Source organism: Chlamydotis macqueenii, chromosome 15 (genome assembly GCF_036417535.1).
Source record: "Chlamydotis macqueenii isolate bChlMac1 chromosome 15, bChlMac1.mat, whole genome shotgun sequence".
Classification (NCBI taxonomy): Eukaryota; Metazoa; Chordata; class Aves; order Otidiformes; family Otididae; genus Chlamydotis; species Chlamydotis macqueenii.
In genome coordinates this window covers 14,713,641-14,740,019 of record NC_141570.1, presented here as the reverse complement: position 1 = coordinate 14,740,019, position 26,379 = coordinate 14,713,641, and the positions used below count along the sequence as shown (strand labels likewise).

Genomic DNA, 26,379 nt, shown 5'->3' with positions numbered 1-26,379 from the left:
TTTATGTGAAAACAACGCACAGATACTCAGGCTATAAGCCAAAGGAGCCCACTGTGCACTCTCATACTGAGAGCCTGTGCTGTGCACACTGGAGCTCCAGAGAACATCACCTCTGCCAGCTTCCATCATAAGTACAGAGTCTCTCCAGAAGGCGCCCACCTGGACTCAAGAGATTTTAGGTAAGAGAACATCCATCAAAGCCTTCAATAAGTGACTCAGAAGGTTAAAACCCTGCATTCCACTTCTAATCCCTGTGGACCAAACCCCTATCACTTTCCTTCCAAGGGAAGGCCAGGACCGAGATTTATCTGCCAGAAGCTGTCACATAACTGAAGTGCATTTTAGTCCCTGGATCAAGGAATGGTGAAACGGCCAGTCCTTGCTATTCAAAGCACAACATAAGTTCCGTTGCTTGCCCTCAACTCCCCCCAGGGGAGCTGCATAACCTTGCATTTTTCTGACAGCTAAACCACTCTTTCACAGAAGCAACAAAGAAGCAACTGCACCCAGGCACGGCACTTCACCCATGGAGCTGGGCAGTAAGAAACCTTCAGCTCTGCCCCTGGTGCAGGTAGCCCCTGTTCTGCAGTCAGTAATCATTCTACCCAGGTCTCACTCGTACATGAGACTTTTTGCCACCTTTTAGCAGAAATTCCTGTTTTTCTTCCTATTCCCAGCACAAACACTGATGTTTTACTCTCATACTTTGCACAGCTCCTATTAACCTATCACCCCATCTTTACTTCACCACTCTTCAATGTTACTTATTTCTCAACCCATATGATTCTCTTATGTTCCTCATGCTGGTAACAGCTTGGTGCTGCCAGTAACTGCTCTTTCTCTGCTGTTACTGACGAGAGCCTGTCATTATCTTGGCTCTTCATAAGTCAGATTCATTCTCTGTTCATTTCAGCACAAGCTCCAGCAACTGCAGGGCCTCATGTTTCTCTAGGAGCCCTTCACTCCTCCAATCCCCTTAAGAAATGCTTGTTCGAATACCTCATTCCCATATCCGCCAGCCAGGACACTCTTCACAATCCCCACAACCAGTCACATCCCCTGATCTGAGCACATCAGCACCCCACCCTCATCCCTCCCACATCCCCTTCAAGGGGGAGTTAATTACTGATCATAAATTTACCCGATGTCTCTGCCCCTTCTCATGTGGCCTTGTGACCTGTGCCTTTTTCTGAGTCAGGACTGCCAGAGATCACGGGTACAGGCTCTGCACACCCTCTCCACAGCCCCGCAGACCCTCCCTCCTGCCCCCCGCCTCCGTACCTGCACAGGCTGGGGCTCTTCTGGTACCGACACGGGCATCGGCACCGGGATGTCCAGCTTTAACCATGGGGGCTTCTTCCGCTGTAAACTGCTCGTGCTGTCGTGCCGTGCCTCCGACATCGTCCCGTGTTTCTCCTCAGGTCTAGGAGAGGGGAGAAATCACAGCTGAGAGAGGGCCAGGCTCATCCCTGACGCAGCGCGGGCCAGCAGGGCCGAGCAGGGTGCTCTCCTCCAGGCTGTGACTGATGGGACCCACACTCCACGCTGGACAACTTCCCAAGCTCCTCATGAGGCTTAAGGCGCCACAGCTTGTGTCCGCGCTGGTCAGCTAGGACCAGACACTCAGAGGACACGGCACGTTTCTGAGGCCTGCAAGACCTCGAGCCAGGTGCAAGAGACCACAGTTGCAAGTTTGAGAGTCACCTCCCATTAAGATTTGCTGACACTACTGTGGGATTCAGATTCCTTAAGAATCAGTCGTGAATTAAATCTTAATGAGATCTGGATCCAGTCCAACCAGCTAAGTAACTGCAGAACCAAAAGCCACTGACCTCCCTCTAAAAACAGCCTGTGACTCACACAAGCACCCTTGCCCACCCAGAGCCAAGCACCGCACTCTCCCACCCAACTACTACTTAGCAATTAGCAAGTGGCCATTTCTCATTGCTGGCTCCAACCTCCTTTCAATGCAGTTATTCTCTAGAAACAAGACAGTGCACAGAGTAATACAAGTATAGCGTGAACATTAGAGAACTGGCATTAATCCTGAACTAAGAGCGGTTCTCATACGTAAATAATAATGATATGGTATTTAAATAAAAACCGTCGTGTTACCAAAACACCAAAGTAACCACAGTGACTCGCTGTCATCTCGCCCACTCTGCAACCTTCTCCTCCCGTGCAGGCTGCATGCAGCGGGACAGGGACTAACTGACTCTCAGGTTGGCTGAGCACCTACTTTACTGTGCATACTCAGAGAAACAATTAATAAAACAGATTTCATTGGAGGGGGATCAGCTTAGAGACCTCCACAGGTACCTTCCAGCCTAAGTTATTCCACAAGCCCGTATTTCTTCCTCTCCTAGCAGCCACACAATCACAAGGTCGCAGCGGGAAGCACATGTACTCAAAGGGACACAGATCCAAGTCCCACCCAGCTCCCTCCTTGCGTTGTCCTAGGCCACAGATCCCATAGGGTACACACACACACACAAAAAATAATTAAAATAAATCAAAAGCTCCAGCCTCTTCCCCCACCATGGTGGACAGATGGAATAAGCACCCGGTTAACTGAGCACGCACACGTGATTTGAAAGGAGCAGGAGAAAAGCGCTCTGTTTGGATTAAAACTCAGTGCTCTTACAATGTTAACAGTCTATTTATTTTAAACGTACAGTGAGCCTAACGTGCAAGGAGTCTTCCCGGAGAGTGGCCAAGCCCTAGGACAGGAGCAGAAGCAGCAGGACCTCCATCCTTAGAGACATTCAGCGCTCAACTAAACGAGGCCCTGAGCCGCCTGAATGGAGCCTGCCTAGCACTGTGGCTGAGCCAGACAACCTGGGAAGGTCCCTCCCAACCTAAATTAGGCACTGGTTCTCAGAAACACGCGCCGCCTTCCACGGCATTCCCACCGTATTCTCACAGCAGCTCATATTCTCGCTGCAGCTGCTCTGGAAAGGGAGCCGCGCAAACAGTGAAGCTTACCATTGCAGAAGATACATGGCGGGGAGGAAATAGGTCAACAAAAGGGAGCGGGGGATGACCTGGATTGGGTCCGGAGACGGGAATCTCATCTAAAAGGAGCTGCAGACCAGCTGCTAGCTCAGTCACGCAAGCTGGGCTGGCTGCCAGGAGCGCGGCGCTCAGCTGAGCCAAGCGGGAGAAAGGGAGGACTCAGCTGTAGGTGGATGAAGGTTGGGTTTCAGCAAACACCACAGGCCCCCAAAAGTCTGGGAATTTAGGATCTAGCCTGTACAGACATGCCCTTCACACATGCACCACGGTCCTGTGTGCACAGATGCGGTGCCGTGCATCGGAGAGACAATTCCTTGCTTCCCTCCACCCCCAGCCACAGGGTGACTAAACACATCTGCTTGAACTTCCTGCAAGATGAGAACAGCCAGAGTTTTAGGGGGACTCCCGCCGGCTCTCGACAAGGTTAAACCCGCCATGAGACAGCTTCCAGTCTTGCATACAAAATGGGCAAGCTTGTCTTCACAGTGAGGTCAGAAAGCAAAGCAGGTTTCTCACACCTGAAAAAATTCCCTCGGTGCAACGCAAAGAGCTCCAGCATCTACCTCAGGCGGGTGAGAAACACCAGGTCATTCCGAGATGCTCTCAGAGACCAGCCAAGAGGGACAGAGCTGCTCCTCTGGCATGACCAAACACAACCTATTTCACACGTGCTTCTCATAACACAACTCAAGAGCCTCATCTCTGTGCCTTCAAGGGCAAATTCAGAGCCTCTGAACCAGCAACTCTTCCGTGAGCAAATATCACCCAGCTTCCTTCCTGTCCACCTACCGAGCTGCCTTTGTGAGCAGGTGCTTTGGGCGTGACGCATACAAACGTGTAAGATTTGCAGCTTTATCAAACAGTGAGGTCAAGCCAGGAAGGCAGCGAATGAATCACTCCTGTACCACCCAAGAGCTGCTGCAACAACGTCGTGCTCCATGGAAGACTTTCTGATTAAATCTGCTTTCAAATTGCCACGGACAGGGATGTCCGCATACCCAGCACGCTAGCTGCAATGTCACCCACACCGAGGAGAGCATGGGGCCCTCCAGCAGCGTGCACACACGCCACACCATGTGCAAAGAAGAGGACAGAGCATGCACGTGCATGGGGTCAAGCCCACAGCCTTATGATTACCTCCAAAGTCGACTCAACTTTGTACTTCAGGAAAAAAAAAAAAAGAGGTCAAGGTGAGATCCACATAGCTGGCAGAGGCAATGGACTGCTCTTTCCCAAATTTCAGCAGTTAAAGAGTTCTTCAAAGCCTTCTTTAGCAGGCTGGGGACCCTATTTCAACATTTTCCTTTGGCTGAAGTGTTTGAACCTACATGTCCCACACTTCTTTGACGGCACAGCAATCAGAAATCAAGACCTTCAAAAGCAGGCAATGCACGAACGCTCTACTAAAAAAACAAAACCCAGTATTACAGAAAGCAGTATCTTGCCTCAGAATGATGTAAAACGATAAGTAAAATGGGCATTTGCCATCTAAATACACATTGTCTCCCTTGTTTTTGGAAAAACAGCCAAGTATCAAAACGCTATACCCAACTGTGTCAGTGCATGCAGTGTTTAAAAACCAGGGGAGTTTCAAGTGTGACTGCAGAATACTTATCTCGGGAGCAAATTCTTCCAGCAGTTGGACCCTTTTTACTTACTAAAAACACCCATTTCCCAATAAAAGAGTGCAGTGAAGACAAAGCTGTGCAGCATTCCCAGCTACATGTTTGAATTTGGAGTGGTCAAGGCTAAACCTCACAAACACAGGAGCTGACACCTGCAGCGCCCGGTTCTGCGCTCGCTGTGAACGCACAGCTCCAGCACGGGTCAGCCACCGCCTCCGACCCGGGGCGCGGCTCTGGGACCAGCTGCAGCTCTCCAGGAGGTTAACGGTGAGGCTGAACGTGGATCCAGCTGTACACACAGACATATAGAGAGATGTACAGCTGTGTACACAGATGTGCAGGCGGATGGTTGAACATCGTCTCTGCAAGGCAGGTAACTCCCCTTATCACACCCGGTCCTCACTCGAAGTGCTGCAGTCACTAACTTGTGTCTCAGCACCGCACTAAAAGCACATTCCAGGTTTCACACTGACCCCTCCTTGATTAATTTTAGGCTTAGCATTTCAGGATACAGTGTCCCCAGATGTGTTCAGGCCAGTGGGCTTTGTTTCAAAATTGACTGCACTGACACATGTTTCATTTGAACAGTCACATATCCTCAAGTCATCCCAGTTTCTCAGTACTGTCCTAACGAGCATTTTCAGGAGATCACTGACAGCAGCAGGACAGGAACACGCACAGCACAGCCATGCAAGGTCATGCCAAGCATCCAAGTGTCTCATTTCCAAGAGAGGATGCCTGGCAATGGGTAAGGAGTACAGCTGACAGCCCTGTCTCCCAGGACAGAGTCACGGCATGTGCTATGAATAACTCGGGGGCTTCTTGTGCCAGAGACGTCTTTGCATTTGATGTTTCCCTGTACCCATCTCTATATCCATCCAATGATTTTTCTTCCACAATTTATCCAATCCATTTTTGAGTATTCATAACTGCAAGTCACACAGAGCTCCACGGCTGATGGACGTGCTGTGTGACAAGCCACCTTCCTCAGCCTGCCCTTAAACCTGCCATTTCCTGGGTTCACTTGATGCCCCTTAGTTCTTCCGCTAGAAGAGTGAAAAGCTTTTCCCTGTCCCCCTTCTCCATCTCCATCCTGGCTCTACAGATCTCCTTTATGCCCGTCCCACCATTCTCTCTTCCCACAAACACAGTGGGATCCACATCCAGCTGCTCAGTCCTCGGACAGGAGCTGTTCCAGGCCTCTGATCTGTGCTCGTTGTTTGCAGCATCTCCCAAAGTCCAGAAAATGCTCCACCAACCTAGACATCAGCTAAACATCTTCATCCTGGGTAGGTGGAATTGTTCAGCTTTCAACCTTTCGTGAACTGTCATTGGGGCTTGGAACTCAACTTTTGCAAACCATCAGGAAAGCAATTCCAACAAACAAGCGGCATTGAGAAAGAAGTCTCCACTGAAGAGACTGGGAAGAGGTGAAAAGGCCCAAGAACTGCCTGGACTTCACCTCTCAGAGCTGGCAAGGTCCCACTCCTGGTGCTACCATCTGTGCTGCTCAGACAGCGCAGAAGCTGTTCCCTCAGCATCACAAAACTGAGGAATTTGGAAACACAAACTCTTCTCCAGCAGACAGGCTGAACGTGCGGCATCTGCAAATCTAGCTTCTCCTAACTGATCAGCTGCACGCACCACTGTGCTAGCAGCACAAAAACCACGGACAAAGTCAATTTCAATTAAAACAAACAAGCAAAAGAAGAAACTTGTATATTGCAGATACTCTGGGAAAGTCATCTTCAAGAGTTCCACGGCAAAGCAAGGTCACAGCACCAGAGCGAAAGCCAAATGCACCACGCTGTGGGTCAGGCTGAGAAAGAGGGAGAGCGCATTAAATTCCAAAGCTGGCACGTGATCAAGAAAAGCTGCTTAGGGAAATCCACCGACCCAAACAGAGAAGGAAGAGCCTCATACAGAAGCCTGAGCGTGCTCCTAAAACTGGCAGGCATCTCAAATACAGTCAGAGATCTGCACAGTCGTTTCAAAGACACACCATCCTTCCATTTAAAGAGACAACTGAAGCTATTCTCATGTTGATTTTTTCCTTCCAAAATTTCCATTTTACCAGCATTCCCATTTAAAATAAAGCTAGAGTTCTTCCCCAAAACATTCCAAGTGAAAAACAAAACAAACCAAAAAACCAACTTCATTCAAGCCTACCACACAAACACAGATCACCTGCTTTTTCCAACAACACCGCTCCTCTCCAGCGCGGCGTGCGCGTGTTCCTACAGACACCCCCAGGAGGTAACAGCCACCGGGGCTATTCCGCTGCAATCCGATCGCCACATCCCATGGTCAGCCGGAGCTCCGGCTGCTTTCCTCCGTTTTTCAAACCCGCATCGCTGCCCAAGCCGTATTCGCAGCGGCCCAGGCAAGTCCCGCGTACCCGAAGGGATCAGCCCCTGCAGCTGTTCTGGTGGAGGCACGCTGGCAGGCAGCTGGGTGGAGAGACAGCAGAGAAGCGGGGATCCTAAAAGCGCTCCCCAGAGCGAGCCCGGGGAGACAGCGGGCTGCTGGCTGTGCCTCTCTCTCTCTCCAGGAGGATTTCTGCTGGCACAGCAGGGAAAAGGCAGGAAGTCCAAGGCGCAGTAGGGTTTCAGCCTCATGGCTGCCAATAAAACCATCTAGCATGGATCAGACCCAACAAGTTACAAATAAGATCTCAAATATCAGGCACGTGCCAGACCTCTAAAACAAGCCAGATGGAGGGGCTGAGGGCAGGCAGGGACGGGGAAGGCGGAACAGGCCTGTGACCCTGCACTCCCGGGGAAAGCTGTTGAGGGCACAGCAACACCCAGGCTTCAGCCGAGACCAGCACCACGTCCCACCATAAGGAACCACCTCGGAAATGAAACAAGGCCTGCAGCACTGCCCTGGCAGCAGCCCTCTCCTGCTTTCCCAAGCCTTGCTGCCAAGCTCGGAGGAGATGCCATAAGGCTTCGCAGACCCGCAGGCTGCCTGGGATCTGAGCAACCCAGGCATCTCTGGGCACCAGCCTGGCAGTGTGCTAGGCAGACATGCTGCCCTTTCAGCCCTGCTCAGCAGGGAGCTGGCAGGAATACCATTCTCACACACCCCTCGCTGCCCCCCGCCATGCACAGACACCGTACACAAGCCCTGCTTGAGCGCTGGTAGAGACGGATGCTGCCTACCACAGCCTGCACCAGGTCACGCGGGCAGCGGTTCCCCGAGGCCCTGCCTTCAGCTTGCAAGCAAACCAACCTGACAGCCAGCTGCTGCCCAAAGAGCAGGCTCGCCCCACTCCAGTGAGCCACTTTGAGGTGTTTTACCAGCACAAAAGTAACCCCGGTAAATTGTTTCCTGTTGCTCTGGCATCCTGAGGAGGCTCAGACAATTGCACAACCCGAGAGAGGAAAGGTAGGACCAGCCTACTCAGTGGCAGCTCAGCACGACAGCAGCGTAGCTGAAACACCAGACCACAGCCTGAGCCTTTGGGAAAGCCTTTGCACGGGCTCCAAGGGAACAGAGGCTTTTGCCTTGTGGAGAGTGAATTAAAAGGCACTTTCTCCCGAGAGGTTTATTTTCAACCAGTGCTCTAGACAGAGCCAGAACAGGAGCTACGCACTTGAGCAGGTGGCCATAAAACCAGTACGCCAGTAGAGAAGCAGCACACAAGTCCCACCACAGAGCTGCACTGGCAGGAACCCACCACGGCAGGGTGAACGCGATGGGGAAGGTCTTTAACTTCTGCTGCTGCCCAAGCAGTCAAGGCAGCACTGAGAGATCTCAGCGTGAACCACTTAATTAGCTGAGAAATACCAGGGGAAACTTCCTGGCTTGGAAGACCCCTAGACATGAAAGGGGAAGCTACTGTAGAAAAACCCCAAGGGTTTGGATTTCATGCAAAGCCCTGTAGAATGATACTGGTATGCAAGAGGCGCACTGAGAGTGCAAAGCTTCAACTGGGACCCACCGAACTTGGAGAAGGCTCAGCTATATACAGAGCCAGAGGGTTTTGAATATAGGTAACAAAAACACCTGCCAGTGAAGTTGGAATGTATATAAGCCAAGCCCACGATCAGGAAAGCACATCTGGGGTTCCTTTGAGCAACTGATTTTCTTGATTTTTAGAAAAAGATGCAGGTCCTGATGGAAATCAACCACAACTGAGCTCCTACTGCAACACCAGCATTACAAGTGTCAAAGCAGCTTCATCTGAGACCTGAACGGTATCCAGGTCTGGTGCCCTCATACAGAAGAGAGAGGAAAAACAGGGAGCTCAAAAAACTCTTCTGATTCCTGTTAGTCCCCAGATCTAGTTGAAATTCTCCAAATACAGGCTAAAAGATGATCCCCAACTGCAACCTGCAAACACTCACACAGGCAACAGACAGGCCCTTCTGTTGCAGCAGACAAAAAGTGGAACAGTGAGAACACAGAAGCAAACGCTCAAAATTCAAGCTACAAAGTCACGGTCACTTGAAAGAAATGCAAGCCAGCCCTCTGTGTTGCCCCGCTCCTCGTGCTGGCACAAGCATCCCTGCAGCTGTTGGATGATCCATACTGGAAACCAACCCACATCAGCTCAAATAAAATTGTTTGTTCCAGCCCAAGCTCTTCCCTGATCCAAGTCACCACATGGCTCCACAAACGCTTGTGCCAGAAGAAGGAAAGGGGAAGAAGCAGGAACAAGAGCAGCTGGAGCCAGATGACCGGACTGCTTCTCAAGGCAGCACAGTTTAAAGCGGTCATGAAAACATGGCCAAAAACCCACACTTCTAGCACTGTGGGAAGCCAACAATTATCACAAGGAAGGTGGTGGGTTCTGCATCCCTTGAGGTTTAAATAACCTTCTGAGAAGTGCCCTCAATGCAGGCGTTCAGTGCAGCAGGAATAAAATACAACATCACCAGAGGCAGAGTGAATTGTTGCCGGGGTCATTGGATGGGCAAATATCCAAACCATCCCCAGACTTCTCTAGAGCTGACGGCCAAACCTCACACATAGACTGCTTCCGTAGAAGGGTTCCCAAGGGATGAGCTTCCTCTGCTCACCTATGGCCCGTAGCACCCACAAAGCAAGGGGGTGGAAAGGAGCCAAATACAGCAGACTGGGCAGAGGGGCTGCCTTCACCTCGCAGGCACATGGAACACAGGTGATAGACGCAGGTTTGCAGCACTAGCCAGCACGCCTGTGCCTCGGAGCCCACGCAGGGCCCAGGCAATGAGCAATCAGCATCCAACTCCACCTTCTAGAGTAAACCCAGCACAGAGCCATCTACAACCTGCCTAGACACCAGCAAGGGGAACGGTCTGAGCATAAAACGTAACCAAGAAAGGGGGGAACGGTGGGAAACCTTCTGAAGTACTTTGGTGTCTTCACCCTGGTGGTGTTTCTCCACGAACACAGCCTGCAGCTTTGCACAGAGAACGCCAGCCTGGCACCACATGCAAAGCCACATTTCCAGCAGCCACATCCTGGTCACAGCACGCCACTTACAGCCTACACCTGGGCACGGACTGATGGCGATACCTGCTAACAGCTCCAGCAACAATACGCCAAGCACGGGGGGCAAGAAGCCAGCAGCGACCAGCACTCCCATTCCTTCGGGAAGCCGGTAGAGTCAGCACTGCCTGGGCCTCCAAAGGAGCTGGTTTCCATCAAGATCCATGACCAGACGGCTGATGCGCATCAGCATGCCTGTGCGGGAAGCCAGGATACTACTGCTGGTCCAGTGCCACAGCGAACGCAGCCAGTTGTCTCAGTACTCTGCCCGGGTCTACACATTCTTCAGCCTCACTAGAGCTCCTCATGAACAGAGAGGCAGGAAAGAGTCATCACGGAAATTATTTTAGTACACATTTAACTAATCGAAACAACTCAATGGGTTTCAAGAAGACCCTGTTCCAGATTTATTTTCACTACCAGTAAAATAGATGGGCTGTAAAGTACCGGCTGATCCATAAGTACCATGGACACAGTCATTCCCTCAATTATACAGCAAGGTAAGATTCGCAGAAACGCTTTTGTCGGTGCAGCCATGACCCCACATCAGAAAACAAAAGACAAAACCAATAAAATCTTACCACTGTATTTAACAGAGGTATCCTTTTTCACTGAAATTCTGCCTTTCTCAGTTTTTTCTAGCAGCTCTCAAACTCATCACAAGTATCATAAGGACAAAAGGAAAGCTAGGAACACAGCACTGGTCTGACTCTCAAGACAGCAGTGAACACTGGTTGCTCTTGGAACAGCTGCTGCCCACGGACCCACCTCACCAGCAATTTTCTTGGTAATGCCTCTTAGTGATTAAAACATTGTTCATTTAGAAAATATGACATCAATAAACAATTGATGGAAAAGCAACTGCCAAAACTAGCAACCTCTCCTAAAAAGATCACAATACCCCTAACCAAAAATTATGTTAGACCAAAAGCCAACCAACCCCTATGGCAAGGACTCTCAGTACCAAAAGCATCTGAGAATCACTGTTTATTGTGCTAAATAAAAATGCCTCACTGGCAAATGAGATCAAAACTGCCACAAATGACAACATTTCCTATGGAAAGTTACATAAAACCACCCTGAATAGCAATCTGAAAAAAAAAAAAATCTTAGAGGAAATAACAATAACAAACGCTGGAGCCACCAGAAGACAGACTTTATATTCAGGAAGGATGGAAGCCACAGCATCTGAGAATTCCAGCCACCTTTGCATGTTCTTTTGAAATTCAGAGCATTCTCACTCACCATCACACATCTGCTTTCTCCAACACCGCCACAGCTCTGCTCACCCGCATACAAGTGAGGAACGAGCCTGCGTCCACCAGCAATGCCCACCGAATGAGGCCCAACGGAGATCGCTCAGAAGAGCCATTCCACAGCCAAGGACCGGAGCAGAGCTGGTTCAGTCGAAGCTGCTCTTCCTAAGCATCAGCTGATTTAGCCAGGGACACGGCAGAGCTAGCCCGCCAACCTGATGCTCTGATTGTGCCTGACAGCCGGCCACACACCATCTCCTACTTTGTCTAACTGGAAAGCAGCTGCAGGGAGAGCCTGCCTTGCTCTGAAGGTGTGTGTACACCTGTGGACGTTCACGTGTGCCCAATGCACCAGCTCATTTGTAACATAAGTAGAAATAATCATAATTCTAACTTTGTTTTAGCAAAAAAAAATTAAAATCTAAGAGAACCATACTTCTTCAGTCTGAGCGAATGGCACATTCTGTCAGTGTTCTCCCTGAAATTACAGTTCCAGAGCAGTCAGAGAAATGTAACGTACACGCACGCTTTTTGGCAAAACAACTCCCAGCTTGCTGTCTTCTACAGCTCACTTTAAAGCTTCAGGCTTTGAATTGAAGCGTCAGAAAAACATACCTCCCGTGTGCCGACTGCTACAGGGCAATAACTCCTGAAATACGGAAGCTGTGTTCACCAACTCGTCTGAGCCCTCGAGATTTTAAAATTCAAGCTGTTACAGCTTTCCCTGAGTCGAAGCCAAGGAAGTGCTGGACCTGTAAAGCAGCAAAAGCAGCGTCCTGTGCGGCTTCAGGATGACCTCATACAGATTGTTCCTTTTTAAAGAAAAGAAACCCTTCAAAACCGGGGTTGCTGCTGACCAGCAGAGCAAGGGGCTGTCCCTCAGTGAAGTGGAAACAGGAAGGGGAGGAGGTGGCAAAGGTAGGCTTTCCAGAAAAGGCAAGATCAGGCATGTCTTGATATCTCTTCTCCCCCTGGGAAGGCTGTGCTGTGCCAGGGAAGTATTTTGCAATGATACTTCTTCATTCACCGGGATGAAATTACATTTCCTCTAATAATCACTGTGTTTTGGAGATGCTGTGATTGCTAAGGCAAGGTCTGCTTGTTGCTAAAGGCCCCGGAATTTGAGAACATATCTGCTGCTCAGGTCTGCATCGCGATAGCTGTGACATTTCTATGATATGCAAAAAGTAGCTTTAATTATATTTGAAACAAATGGTGTATCCACATAGCTGGGGACAATTTCAGCAAGAACAAGCCCTGTGTCAATCTGACATTTTCTGTCTCTGCAGCAACAGGGCACACAACCTGTGAAACCTGCACTTTACAGCTTTAGGAGATGCAACAGTTACGGCTAACAGGAAGAATAAGGTCTCTGCCCTCACCAAGTAGCGAACAGCCACTGTTTGTGACTCAAAAGGATTTGGCCATAGTGTGGATGATTTGTTCAAAAACTCAGCTACTAATTTACTCGCTGTGGCACAGTCCCAACACACATTAAAAAAACTCCGTTTCCTCATTCCTACAGCAGCATGGACTGAAATAAGTATGAGAGATGTGATCTTAAGCAGGCTGCAACCAGTCCTGGACAGCAGCTAGATGAACAGGACCAAAAAGAGTAGCAAGCGATCAGAAAGCCCTGAAATTCAGCTGACAAGGACATGACAATAGGCAACCTCAGCACAGACACAATTTCCACCACTCCCTGTGGAAATTTCACTCTCGGAGCTGCCCCTAGACCTTCCCAACGGCACAGCCAAGCCCGCATGTGCAAACAGAGAGGCTGGCAGACAAGCCTTGCCCTCCCCGCGCTGTGACAGAGTGAGGGTCTCTACGACTCCGTGCAAGCAGGCCTGCAAGGCAAGAGCACACATCACGCACCAGATAAGTTTGGGGTTCTTCAAGGACACAAGCAGAGCTGCCAGCATGACCACGGGAACCGCTGTGTAATTGATCCATTTCCTTCCAAGCTTAAATCTCGTCTGTTGCCTCCCTGACCTCTTGGGAATAATAGGTGCAGGGCTACGATTGTCCCTTCTAAATATTGTTCTGTTACCTGCATGGTGGGTGCTGACCTCGGAGGGGAGTCACTGGACGCTAGCAGAATAAGCAACAGGTCCTGATGTCCATTCAGTTCAACTAGTTCATCCGTTACTTCTCATCAAGGCAAAAAATAAACAAGCAAAAAGACCAAAAAAAAAACCAAACCCAAAACAAAACAATCAACCACAAAGCTAAAAAAAACCCCGACCACAAGGGAGACAACTACTGCCTGGACACCAGGGCTTCCCCTCCTCTGAAGAAAGACACCATCTTCACTCTGCTTTCCAGCAGCACCGGGACATTTTCCCCATGACCCGGACACAAGTTCTACTAAATTCAGGTTGCAGCACCCACACGTTGAGACGCTGTCACACTCTCAGCAGAGAGGATGCAACACAGCTCTCTGAGCAGGCAGGCAACACGTACGTCCGCGGGTTACTTAAAACAACAACAGGTACATACCCAGCAGCAGGGAGGCAACCTTACAGTAACAGCACCAGATCTGCACTTTTCACGTTCGTTTCATTCCAACCTGAGGATGATAAAGTTACAACTTGGAGCCCAGCACCTCCTCAGCTGGAAAGAAAGGAAACTAATCCACATCTGAGCTCAGCGAAAATGTTGAGCAAAGAATCCATCTTTGAGTTTTTCCACCGACATGGATCATATACCAGCACCAGGCAGGTGGCTGCAGGAACAGCAATTAATAGAAGTGTCATGTTGGGTCACAATTAATGCTGGAGCCCCTGGGAAGGGCGCACGGTCTCCACGGGATGCCCAAGCCCCCAGAGACAACTAAGGAAGAAATGCAGCAAACACAAGGGAGCAATCTTATCAAAGACTGTTCTGATGCATAAAAGCTCTAGAGATACAGATCGAGAAACGCCAGGTCTTCAGCTCCCAGCCAGTCCCAGCAGCACACAAGGTGCTCTGCCAGCCTTTTTGCTGGATGCACTGAATGGAAGAGGAAAGCAACCCTGGGGACTCCTCGTCATGCTGCCCACCTCAGGCCTTCAGCACTACCCAGGCTGCGTTTGCACTGAGGAGAGATCCGACACACTGAACGGAATCAAATCTTTACTAATTATATCTGAGCATGTGGGCTCCGTGCCCAGAATGAACTGTCCTATCACGCCACACTCGGCAGACCCTGCCTCTTTCAGGGGAACGTGCTGGGACTTGCTGGCTACTCTCCGGGGCTGGATTCCAGAGGAACAGGACTGATGACCCCAAAAGGAATTCCTATTCCTGCCTCGCGACCTCGCTCAGCTGCAGCCTCGCTGCGGTCCCCACCACGAAAGCGAAACGAGCCATCTGCCAAGTCCAGTGACGAGGCCGCTGGCTCTCTCCGAGGGACATAACTCCTGACCAAGGTGACACATCAGGGCCACGCGCTCTCAGCACCAAGCCAGGGGAAGGACAAGCTGGCTGGAGAAGAGGTGCCTGCTCTGCTCCGCAGGCGAGCAGCGCTCTCCGCATCCAAAGCTCATCACCCTGGCTGAAGTCTACCCAGCGCAGAGCAAGACATTCCTGAGACCAGGGCCAGCCCATGGCTTTCCCCAGAACCTGAAAAGCCAGTTTGTAGGCAGATCTCTTACAAGTGTATTGCTTAAAAAAAAAAAAAAAAATTAAAAAAAAAGAGGCCTGTCATGGGAAGTCCCAGAGCAGAACTAGTTTTGTGGGAGTTGCTTTTACGCTGCACAGCATTAACCTCCTTTCATGGGAACACACAGAAGCAGGCACACCGCTGACACACGACCACAGCGAGAGCCGCTGCCTTCCAGGGGGAATCCGGAGCGATGAGCGCAGAGACCATCACGAAGCTCGTTTTAACAGTCAGAACTTGGAGGAAGGAAGTATCTGAAAGTTCATGTGTTTCTTCCAAGTGTATCAACCGATCGAACACGAGTTATCACATCCTCTTGCAAACCCAGCGAGACAGACGAGCTGGAGAGCAACATATATCCATGCACTAGAGTGGAGACCCAACTCTTCTTCCAAGATTCTGCTCCCCAGCTTGTCCCAAGTGGGCCCGTTTCACCCCTGTGGTCACCGCACAAGGGCAGCCGCTTGTCACTGCTGCTCTCCCAGCATCACTGCAGTTCACACCCCGTGCTCCTGCCTCGTCCCATGCTTCATTCAGAAGCACCTTCGGCTTCGCTGCCTTGTCCCTTCCCGTTACGTGCGACTATTTTTTCCTTTGCTGCAGAATGCACAGCTTTCTTCCCAGAGGAAATTAGCAGCCATGGGGACAAAAACAGGAAGAAAAGAAACAACTTCCTGCTTGCTCCGAGACCCAGCCTGGAGACATCCCTGACCAACACCGTGCAGGAGAAATCAGCAGCCAGAACCGAGCCACGCACGAGGAGACGTGCCGGGCAAAACTCATTTGTGCCGCCACTTGCCTCTCCGGAGTTACATGAGAAAAAAAAAACCACAAATCAAAATAGGCACAAGGGGGACTTTTGCACAGCAGGGTGCTATGACATGGGGAAGGAGAAGTCACTCTTTGAGGAGGCCAAAAAGACTGAGGGGTGCAACCCTGCTTTACTCAGCGATCCCCCGCTTCGTGCCGCGCGAAAAGTCCGTTCAGGGACACGATCCAGAGGAAAAAAAAGTAACCTTGACAGTAAAAAGTGGTGTGTTTTCCACCAGATCAGCTCGCCAAGCCAAAACCCCGGTGTCAGGGTCAGCTGAAAGGAGCCACGAAGGCGAAACCCCCCCGGGGGGGGCATTTTCTGAGGGTGGGGGGGGGGTGTGGTGCTGACACAGGGGTTCGGGGCCGCCATCCGGCTCCGCGCTCGTCGCTTCAAGGGCGACCGGTCATCGCTGGGCGGTTCGCCGAGGGGCCGCTCCCTTTGCCCGGCTGAGGCGGCGCGGGGGTCCCCCCGCGCCGCCTCAGCCGGGCAAAGGGAGCGGCCCCTCGGCGAACCGCGGGGTTGCCCGCCAGCAGGGGGCGACCGGAACGCGGGACGGGGCCCGCACCTCACGTGCGCGCCGTGCCCCGGGGCAACCCCCCCCCCCCAGCCTTGCCGCTCCCCCCCCCACACCTCCACCGCCCCAGCCCCGCACTCACCGGTGAAGCGCAGCCCGCTCGGTTCGGGTCACACCCCCACATACACACACAGCCCCCCCCCCAACCACCCTTATTCCAGTGTGCGGCTTCTCCGAGCTCGGCCCGCGTAAGGCGCGGAGACTCCTCCCCCGTACCAGGGGCCGGCCGGTCGGGCCACGCCATTCACAGCCGCCCCATGCAAATAAAGAGACGGGACGGGAACGGGGTTCGGCGGTGCGAGTCCCGCCGGGGAGCTACGGGACGACACATCCCCGTCCGCTTTGACTCACGGTGGAGGAATGCGCCGCGCCGGGCGGAAGCCACCGGCCCGCCCGCCGTCCCGGCCTGCAGCCCCCGCCTTCCCGCCCTTCAGCCGCCGACCCCCAGTAGCCGCGTTCCCCTCAGCCCCGGGGGTGGTCCCGCCGCTGCTGGGGGGGCTCTGCTTCCCCGCAGCAGCCGTGCCCGGGGAGGCGGATGATGGGGCGGGAGGAAGCAGGCCCGGCGGCCAGGCCCCAGCCGCGCACCACCCAGTCTCTCAGGGAACCGCTAACGCTGGGCTGGGTTGCTCCCAGTCACCTCACCCTTGCTCTGTCACTGTCCTTGACCTGCTTGTCGCCCCTCCACACTTAGTCCTGTGTTTCCCGTCAAGTTCTTCACACCTCCTCCTCCTCCAGCCATGTGGCTAGCGTATCACTCCTTCCCTAAGCTCTTTCTTTCCTCCCCCAGCTTAAAGATTTTTTTTTTCCCTTCCTAGATGGCATCCTCCCACCTCGATCGCTCAGCCATCCTTGTCTTTGTCCTGGGGCTGTTGCCGAAAATTTCTCCATCCGTTCACTCCGGAGCATCGGACAGCATGTATTGCTCACACAGAGGTTTGCTAGAGCTCTGGCAAGGCCTACATCCCTCTTCTGCAGGACCCACAGCTGCAGATGCTTTTAATATTGGTAATAACCGGGGGGACACCGATCCCTTGCCATCTCACTGCGTCTTGCCCGCCGACCTGCACGCCGGAGCGATTGAGATGAGCGGGAGAGCTGCTCTTGCAGGGGCCGGTGCTCCCTGCGAAGGGTGAGCTCATCGGTACCGCACCCACCCCTGCGTGTGCCCACGCGCCGCAACAGCGGCCACGCTTTGGAGGCAGCCCCCCCAGAGAGCCCTGCTAACTACGCTGCATCTCGTTAACTAATGAGCAAACACAGATCAGCCTCAGCTAGTCCTGGCTGAAGCAAAGACCAAATTGCATGCAGAATCCCGACAGTCCACAAAGCTTACCAGGCACAAATTATTTTCAGATGTTTCTACCACATAAACAAGGAAAAAAAGTGTCCAGTAACGTAACCGAGCAGAGATGAACTCGCAGGGCCCTTCAGCATCTCCCAGGAGGAACGCTCCGGAGCCGGAGTGTGACCCTGACCCACCCCTGCTCTTTCTTAGCCTCCTGCCAACAGTACGTGCATTTAGCAAGAAAAAAACAAAGCTCTGTCACTGAAACACGATTTCTCGCTCCTGTCTATCACTCTTGCAGACAGCACTGCTAGCCCCATCCCACAAGCTCTCATTCCCCCAGTGCTTCTGTGCCCAGACCCTCAGATCTGTGGGGTGGGATTTTTTTTACCCAACTTGAGGCATCTGCACTTAGTCAGATAAAATCTACCCTCTTGGTCCAGAATATGCCTTTCTTGCTCCCATTGCCACCCAGAGTGTTTCTCCTTCAGCGCACGGAGTCCTACCAGCCTAAAATACAGGGAACAGGATGACTTAAGGCCAGCTTCTGACTGCTGCTCCCTCGAGCAGGCGCTAGTGCACGGCTGCAGTTTGGTGCTGAGGACCCACCAGTCCTGGTCTGGAGCAGGTCATCCAGCCCAACAGCCTTGTTTGTTTTCTCCTTCATGAATGCTTGCAGAGAGAACTTCTGTTTGAAATGTGGCCTCTGAGGACCAGCTGAAGGAGAGCTCTCTTCTGGTGCTTGTTATGTTTAACTGAACATGTGATTACATTAACTTGCTTCGTTCTTCTCTGCTGGAAACTGGAATTTCCTCTCTTCTGCTTGAAACCCATGAGAAACTGATCTTGCCACAAGACATGGTTAAGACCCAATTAAACGGATATCCCGCAGCACGTGAAGCGCAGCACTTTTACCGCCGCAGCTCACTTAAACCGCTCCTTCGAAGCCGGGTGACCCAACACACCTGCCCATGTACAGGCAGGTACTGGTGGGTCTGCACCCACCCACGGGTACTTCACACGTTTGTTCCACACCTCATCTTCATCAGCACCCCGTGTTCTCCCTCCTGCACGCCCGTTTTATGCAGTGTTCCTTGGAGCACTGATCCTGTGCCATCAATTACTAAATCGGGCGGCACTGTATATTGATTATACATCCAAGTAGGCAAATAGTTAGCATGTGCTCGTAGCCACGTGGCACCCAGGAGCCGTGCAACACTCCGAGCCAGCGCAGCCCCTTTTCCCTTACCTTCTTACAGCCTGCGTGCGCTGCCTAAGAGTTATGTGAGGCCAGCTGGGACACACCAGGAGCACAGAGGTCTGTTTTTATCTGAATCGCCAGTTATCTAGACAGATTATTTGATTTTGACCTGCTTTGTTCAGGGTTTAGGCCAAGAAAGCATCCCAATATCCAGCAAGCACAGTGGAGAGCATCGGACTGCAGCCTCCGTGGGGAAAGCAGAGCTCCACTTGCCTTCTAGAAATACACGGGCTTTGCAGTGCCTCCTGTGCTGACATGAAGCAGCAGCACAGCCCTGGCAGCTGTCCTGGCAAACAGGGAAGAGGTCCAGAAAGGCCTGGGATTTCTTCTGGGGAGGATTAACAACACAGAAACCCAAGCAAAGTCCCACAGAGTTTCAAATGCAGGTGGCCTGGCCAGGAGCCAGAGAGGGAACTGCCAGGAGTGAGAAGACAGGGATTCCCCTTGGGAAAAGCATTTCCAGGTTGGAACCAAGATCACCTGCATCCCCTTGTTGGGGAACAAGCCAGGTTCCTCAGTGGCAGCATCAGGTCAGGTTTTCATCACGGCGCCACGTGTGAGGAAGATCCTGCAGACAGAAGTGGGGTTGGTTCACCAGAGCTGCTACAGCAATTGTCTCCTCTTCCTCACTACCCTGCAGCTCCTGCACAGGCAGCGCGCATTGCTGCTTTCTGCCACAGCCCCACGCCAGGAAGAGCCATGCTGGCTGCTCTGAGCACCCAGCCCCAGCAGCTCCCTTTCTCCCACTCTGTCCTAGCCAGAACCAGGACAACTGAGAACGGTGCTGCTGACCTGCCAAAAAAATACTGACACTTTTTCAGAGTGCAACTGAAATACCTTTTGCTTTCAAAAAAAAAAAAAACAAACAACTCTACTAACAAGCAGCTATGCTGCAACTTGAATTTCTTATAATCCACTCAATTTACATTCAGTTTAAAAATCTAACACTAGGCAGAAAGGCTTTTGAAGCCCCTGTCACCCTCAGGCACCAGCAGACATCGCAGACATTATTATGTGGGATCAGGCAGTGGCACGGAGGGACACAGAGGTGAGTAGCCTGGCAATTTTGTGCACTGGGCGAGGCACTGGATGTGCTGCGGGCTGAGCTGGCTGCAGGCTCGCAGGGATGCACACAGAGCAGGGATGGGGTGTTAAGCCAGGACTTAAAGCCCAGGGAAGAGGCCCAAAAATAAAACCAAGCCCCACCGTCCTAGTCCGTAGCTTATGCAGCCAGAACCAGGATGGATAATTTACCTCACAGGCCTGTTCAGCGAGTCCATGTGGGGCTGGGGACCAAAACCGGGAGATGACGTGGGAGAGGAGCCAAAACGCTGAGGATCTGGGAAGGTGGTGGTACCCCAGGCCACTCGCAGCCGCAGGAGCTGCTGCCCAGCAGAGCACGAGGAAATCACATCAAAACTCAACCCCTTCATTTTCTGCCCAGATTAATTGCAATTGATCATTCCTAGCTCTAGCCACAGGGAATGTGTGTGTTTGCAGTGCCAGGAGGAGGTGGAGGAATGGAAATAACATAAAACTAGGATTTCATGGCCAGCCCTTACAGAAATATTTATTTTCAACTGTATTTCACCCAGAAAATCCATTTGGATCAAAACAGCAATTTTCACTGTGGTCAACACATTGGGGGAATGGGGGGGCGGGGAAGGAGGGGAGGGAAGCATATGTAAATAAGGCTAATATTTCCAAAATACTTAGGAAAGTCCTTATCAAAACAGTTTCCTTTTCCCCAGCTTACTCCAGCCAAAAAAAAAAAGGAGCTTTTAACACACATATATATATATAACACACATATATGTGTGTTTCATATGGAAGGAATAAAAATGTCACGGAAGAAGTAAGACGAAACTCCAAAATATCTGTTATGTAGCCTGAAAGACTCTTATCACTTTCCAACCCACTATTGGCAAGAGATGAAATAATATTCCTTCAGAATTTCAAAACTAGACGCATTTATTTCCAAGAGGCACACAAGGACTCTTATAAAGCAGTCAAACACGGAGCATAGTCGCCAAACGTGTGATCAACCCCTGCTATCAGAATGCGGCATGGAAGAAGCTGAACTCAGATTGTGCAAATTACCTTTTAGTTGGTGAGCTGTAATTCTGGGGTGGCTGCATTTCGAACGGTGGCTTTCATTTAAATGCCCAGCTTCTGCTGATGGGGAATGGATGCCAGAAGGGAAAGATGAGCCACAGGTCTGATTAGCAGCCACTGCTATCACACTTGCTTGCTGTACTAAGAGTTACTCATGTTGATGAAGAAGAGGTGCACAAGAGGTAGGAACACGGCACATCAGCTTGACAGATGCCAAAGAGGCCCATCCCCAAAGCGCTGAGAGAAATGACGTCAGGTGGACAAGCAAGGTTTGGTAGCCTGCAGCCAGTAAGTACATCCCTCCAGGCTAGCCCAGGTGGCTCCTCATCTGCTGCTGGGGACAAGCCTTGAAGGAGAACATTCAAAATTGGCAATAATCAGTGATCTAGTTCAGTTCAGAAAGGAGAGAGTCACAGAAAGGGACTCAAACCCAGCATTAGCCACAATGAAGTTCATCATTTCATAAATTCCCGTAGTAATTAAAAGGGAATTGAATTAAATATATATATATATATATTTCCAGTTCAGTTACTCCTTAATGAACTGAAGGACTTCATCAAAGAGCTGAGGAATAAACTACATTTTTGAAGAAAGAGTAGAGATATGCTATCTTGATGTAAAAACATGAACTCAGTAATTGGAGAGAAAAGTAATTCAGTTACTGACAACAACCTTGTAAAGAACTTGCTCAGCTAAAATAACAGAATAACACGGCTTTGTGTAAATCTAGTAAATCTTCAAACAAATCTTTAACAATAGTTTTGGCATAGGCAAGTAAAAGACAAAGGAAGAGGCTGAAATTTCAAAGTAAAATCCACTCTCCTCATTTCAGTAAGAGAAAGCCACTTTCCAGCAACAAATAATTTAACCGTGTCGTACCATAGTTAGTGAGACTTAAGGAACAATAATATTTAATGTGAAAACTATTCCAGACAATCTAATTTAATTAGTTCTGATCTAAACTTTATTGGTTCCCCTGTGCTACCTGGTAAACACTGGAAAGGTGTCTCCTTTTCCCAGTCCATCACTGCTTTGCTGGTTTGGTCCTTCTGTGCTATTCCTGCTGCTCACTCAGCCTCTCCTCCCCAGCCCTGGCCATCCCAGTCACCCTTCACTGGGCTCTCCAGTCTCTCTGCCTCTCCCCTCTGCTGAGGATCCAAACTGGGATGCCGCAATACATGTACACTGAAACACCGGCGCTGCGCAAACAGGAACAGAAGGATTATTGGTAATTAAACCCCATCAACAGTGAGCCGACAAACATCTGTCAGATGCACCAAGCTGTAAAACCTCCATTTCCAGCAGACTTCTTGGTGCAGGAACTAAAGCAGCTGCTGCTGACCTTAACTGAGGAAGTGCTGGCGGAGCTGTCTCTGTCTTTCCAGACCTTCACGGTAGAAAGAGGAAGCTGCCAGCAAAGTTTTTAATCTATATTCTGTTTATGCTTGTCATAAGATGCCAAACCAGGGAAAGGTAAGAAAGGAGTGAAACCCAAGAAGAAAGCAATTGTTAATCTTGACTCCCACCCAAGACCCCTGCATGTATTAGAATTTATTACAAGCATTTATTACAAAAAGTCTACACTTGGAGCAAATGATCCCAGTGGAGTGATACAGTTTAGCACTAGCCAACTTACAAATATCTGCCTTGCTTGTTTTTCCTTTTTCCTGGCACGTGAAGCATTTTGAAATCAGCTGGAGCTTCCTACTGCTTTAGGACTTGTGAGCTCCCAAAGCTAGTCATTCAGAAAACTCCTAAGTCACTCTTTGGAAAACTTTCGGGTATTCGCGTGACCACGCTGTCCTCTCAGAGCCTCAGCTAAGGCAGACTGTCTGCCCCAGAGACCTGTTCCCTCTTTCACTGGACGTGACAACTGCGTCAGTGAATGTGGTCAAAGCTTCAACTAGACAGAAAGCAGGAGGCCAGCCTCCCGAAGGAGTTGATAAAACAGAGTGTGTCTTCATTCCAGATTGCTACAAAGCCCCTGGGTTTCCAGTTGTCCACAAAGGAAAGATCTGTACAAAATATCTAAGCCTTTCCAAAAAAAAACCCGCAAATGTTTGGACACAGTCCATTTTTAATGTAATGTACAGAAACTTCTCAAAAACTGGGTGGGGAATTGTTTCAGAAAAGGGCAAAACCTTCCAAACGGCTTGCTTCCAAAACCCCTCCAAGCCCTGCAAAGGAGACGGACAGATGTTTTCCTGGAGTCCCAGCAAAATCAGCACAGGGCGCACGCTATCATCCGGGAAAGGGCAGATCTGGAGCTTCGCTGCCCCTGTCCGATTCCTCCTGGAGCACACAGACTGCAACGAGAGGGACCAGCCGGACGGGCTCATCGCTGGGCTGTGCAGCTTCCCTGGAGTGGGGTCTCTCCTGCACTCCGACATCCATGGTTTGGGTCACAGCCCTCAGTGCCAGCAAGAAAAAGAAGTTGCTCAGTGTCTCGTTCCTATTCTCCCTCGAATAAAGCCTCCCAGGAAAGGGAAGGGATCATTTCATTTCTTAAAGGGCAGCTGATTCCCCTCTAAATGGCCACATTCTTGTCCCTCTCGCAGAGTGCGGCCGGTGCCAAACGTGGTCACAAAGGCGTATTCACGGCTTTTTCCTTCCTACACATTCAGGAGTTGAAAGCCAGTTTGGTACAAACTCCCCAAAATGACTTATTCAGCAGCTGCTCGCCAGCTTCCTGTTGGCAGAGCAGCAGGGCTGGAGCCGGGGCGTGAGCCCCGACACTGCGCACGCTGTCACAGGGAGACCCTGCTCTACGGCAATCCCCGAGCCTGGCAGCGGGTCAGCCATTACTGATAGGGCTCGGCGTGGGCAAAGACCCCGTCACCAGGCTGGCCTTTTCACCTCTGCTTTTGGTTTCATCACCAAATTGGCTTTTTCTCCCGGTTGCTGGTCCCTGGGACATGTTCCAGCTGTAAGGAGGATCTTTTCCCCAGTAAATAATTCCTGTTCTCTCCAAGGGAATGGAGCAAATACTCAGCCTCAATCTACTGAGCACTGAGGGCAGCCAGCTCCTACCCTTGCCAACAGCCATGGAAGCGATTATCCTCTCCAGGATCAAGAGACTCAATGTCTTGTCTAAAAACCTACAGGAAGACATTGAGGGGACAGGGACAAAGCTGTCCTTCAGCTCTTAGCTTTATTTATAGCAGGAAAATCAGGCAAAATGGACAAACTTTGCTCAACACAGTGCCACCTTCATCCTGGGACCTGCAGATCCTTCCTGGTACACTCTCAGCTCCATCAAGTGTAGGAAAGACCAGGACATAGGTCTATCCAGGTGCTTTTCTCCTGGAGCTGAGCTCCCAGGAGTGTTTTGGGATGGCAGGGTGTCCCTGTTCGGGACATCATGGGTTTACCAAGGGGAAGAAATGCCTGGGTCTGTGCAAGCTCAGGGGAAAAGCAGTGTCTGCTCTGAGTGGGTCAGTGGTGGTTCCTGGTTGCAGGGGGAGGTGATCAAGATGTTTTCTCAAGGCCAGCCTTTGGTTACGTGGTTTCTTCACCATCTGTGGCTTCAGCATGACTGCCAGGAGCATGATTTCTCCTTTCGGACTCCTACATGGCTTTTTGCTGGAAAACGCCCATGTAGTGTCTGCGATCCCTGCGGCCACACTTGGTGCTCAGCCCACAGGGAGGAACTGAGAACGTTTTTATGTCCATGATGTCTCCAGTAAAATGACTTGCATTGTACAAGAGCTAGCCTTCCCAAGAGCACGCCACGACCTGTGGGGAAGGATCCCTGTGCTAACGGACGTAGGCATATTTCTTCCACAGTGCCACCATGATTTCAATTCACGTGTTATAACTCAGCAAGTGGGGTCCTCAAGGCCTTTCCCACCAGGCTGGTGGTACAAGACCGCAGGATTTCACTCCAGTGGCCCCGTGCTCTTTCACAGTTGCACACATCACACATGTAGGCTCAGACTGGGAGCCACGGGAGCAGGACAGCCGCCCGACTGCACGGCTGCATCATGCTCTGCCACAGTGCACTTCTGAGACGAGAGTCAGAAATGGCTCTGGCAGGAGCAGCAAGCGCTGCCAAGGGTGGATTAGGGCAGGAATGTGGAAGGATTTGACAGCTCAGACATCAGAGACAAAGTACATGGGAGCTGCAGGCAGGGAGCCGAGGCATGTCGGTGCTCAAATCTCCTGGACCTGGGAGAGGAGAGCCATCCCAGCCTTGTTAGGTTGGAAAGTGTGGATCCCTCCTTTCTGGAAATGGGCCTGTCCCCACCATCATCCTTTCCATGTGGTTGTCGTGGAGACAACAAATGTTTTTGTGCCTTTACTGAGCTGAAGTTTGGATCTAGCTGCAACTGGAGTTGATCAGCAAAGGTGAGTCGGTATCTCGCTCGGCAGATCCTCCGAGTCCCAGGCCTGCACACATCCTCTGGGTTCACCAGCCCCACTGGCATGTGAACAGTGGCATGGCTGGGATGTGTGGAGGGATCCTAGGCTACTGGGACGGAGCTCCTTGGCCAGACACCTCTCCAGCATAAACCAGCTGTTCAGCCTGGGTGCTGAGCCGAGATTTACCTTCAGCACTTTCCATACGATCGCATGTAACCCGCTGGCTCATATACAGACTGTACCATGCGCAGGGACCGCTGGTACCAATTCTAAATGGACATTTCCAAGGAAAAATGCCTTTGGCAATGTAAATTCTCAGCCATCCCCAGAAGGACCAAAACCAAACATTTAAGTGTCTCCAGGAGAAGCGTTTGAAGGACAGGAGGGTGCCAGCACAGCGCTGGGCATATTGGAGACCAGGGAAGATGGAGAGACCGTGGCAACCCGCGCTGCTGAGTCAGACTCAGCGACCACAAAGTCTAATATAATTTTGTTGCACATCATCACACCAAAGGAGCCAGCACGGTAGGTGAGTGGTGCTGCCAGTGAGGCCAGTTTTTCACAGTCTGTGCTGTATTCTTGCAGCCACTGATTCAGCTGAAAGGATGTTCCGCCCTGGGGCTGGCAATTACAAATTTAGCAGCTAGAGTTATAAGTCCATAAATATCTTTGTGGTCACCTTTCTCATTGCATCTGGGAAGAGCCCAAACAGGAAATCTCAGGTAGAAATGGGAAACAAAACCTCTTAATTTGAGTCATCAATCATATGGTAAAGTTAGGAGAGGAGTTAGCCTGAGTACAAAGGAGCTTGTCTCTGGCAGGGCTTCCAGAAATAGAAGCAGCAATTTCTTCTGGTTTCCTGGAAATCTTGTATTTGAGCTCGCACTTAATTGTCCTGCTGGAAAAGGAATAAAATCTGACCTACTTTTGAGCAAAAGAGTCATTGGG

General features: G+C 50.9%; 1 protein-coding gene across 2 annotated transcripts in view; it reads right to left on the bottom strand.

The window, feature by feature from the left end:
• Positions 1 to 18,230, bottom strand: part of RHBDF1 (rhomboid 5 homolog 1) — a 36,913-nt gene extending 18,683 nt beyond the window's left edge. The window contains exons 1-2 of one of the 2 annotated variants that reach the window (XM_086759434.1): positions 17,239 to 18,230; positions 1,282 to 1,423 (exon numbers count right to left, since the gene is read on the bottom strand). In XM_086759434.1, the coding sequence (XP_086615560.1) occupies positions 1,282 to 1,423; positions 17,239 to 17,255 (159 nt within the window). In that variant the 5' untranslated portion in view covers positions 17,256 to 18,230. The remainder of the gene's footprint in view (positions 1 to 1,281; positions 1,424 to 17,238) is intronic. The other variant, XM_086759435.1, reaches the window with a different exon arrangement.
• Positions 18,231 to 26,379: the final 8,149 nt, after the last annotated feature.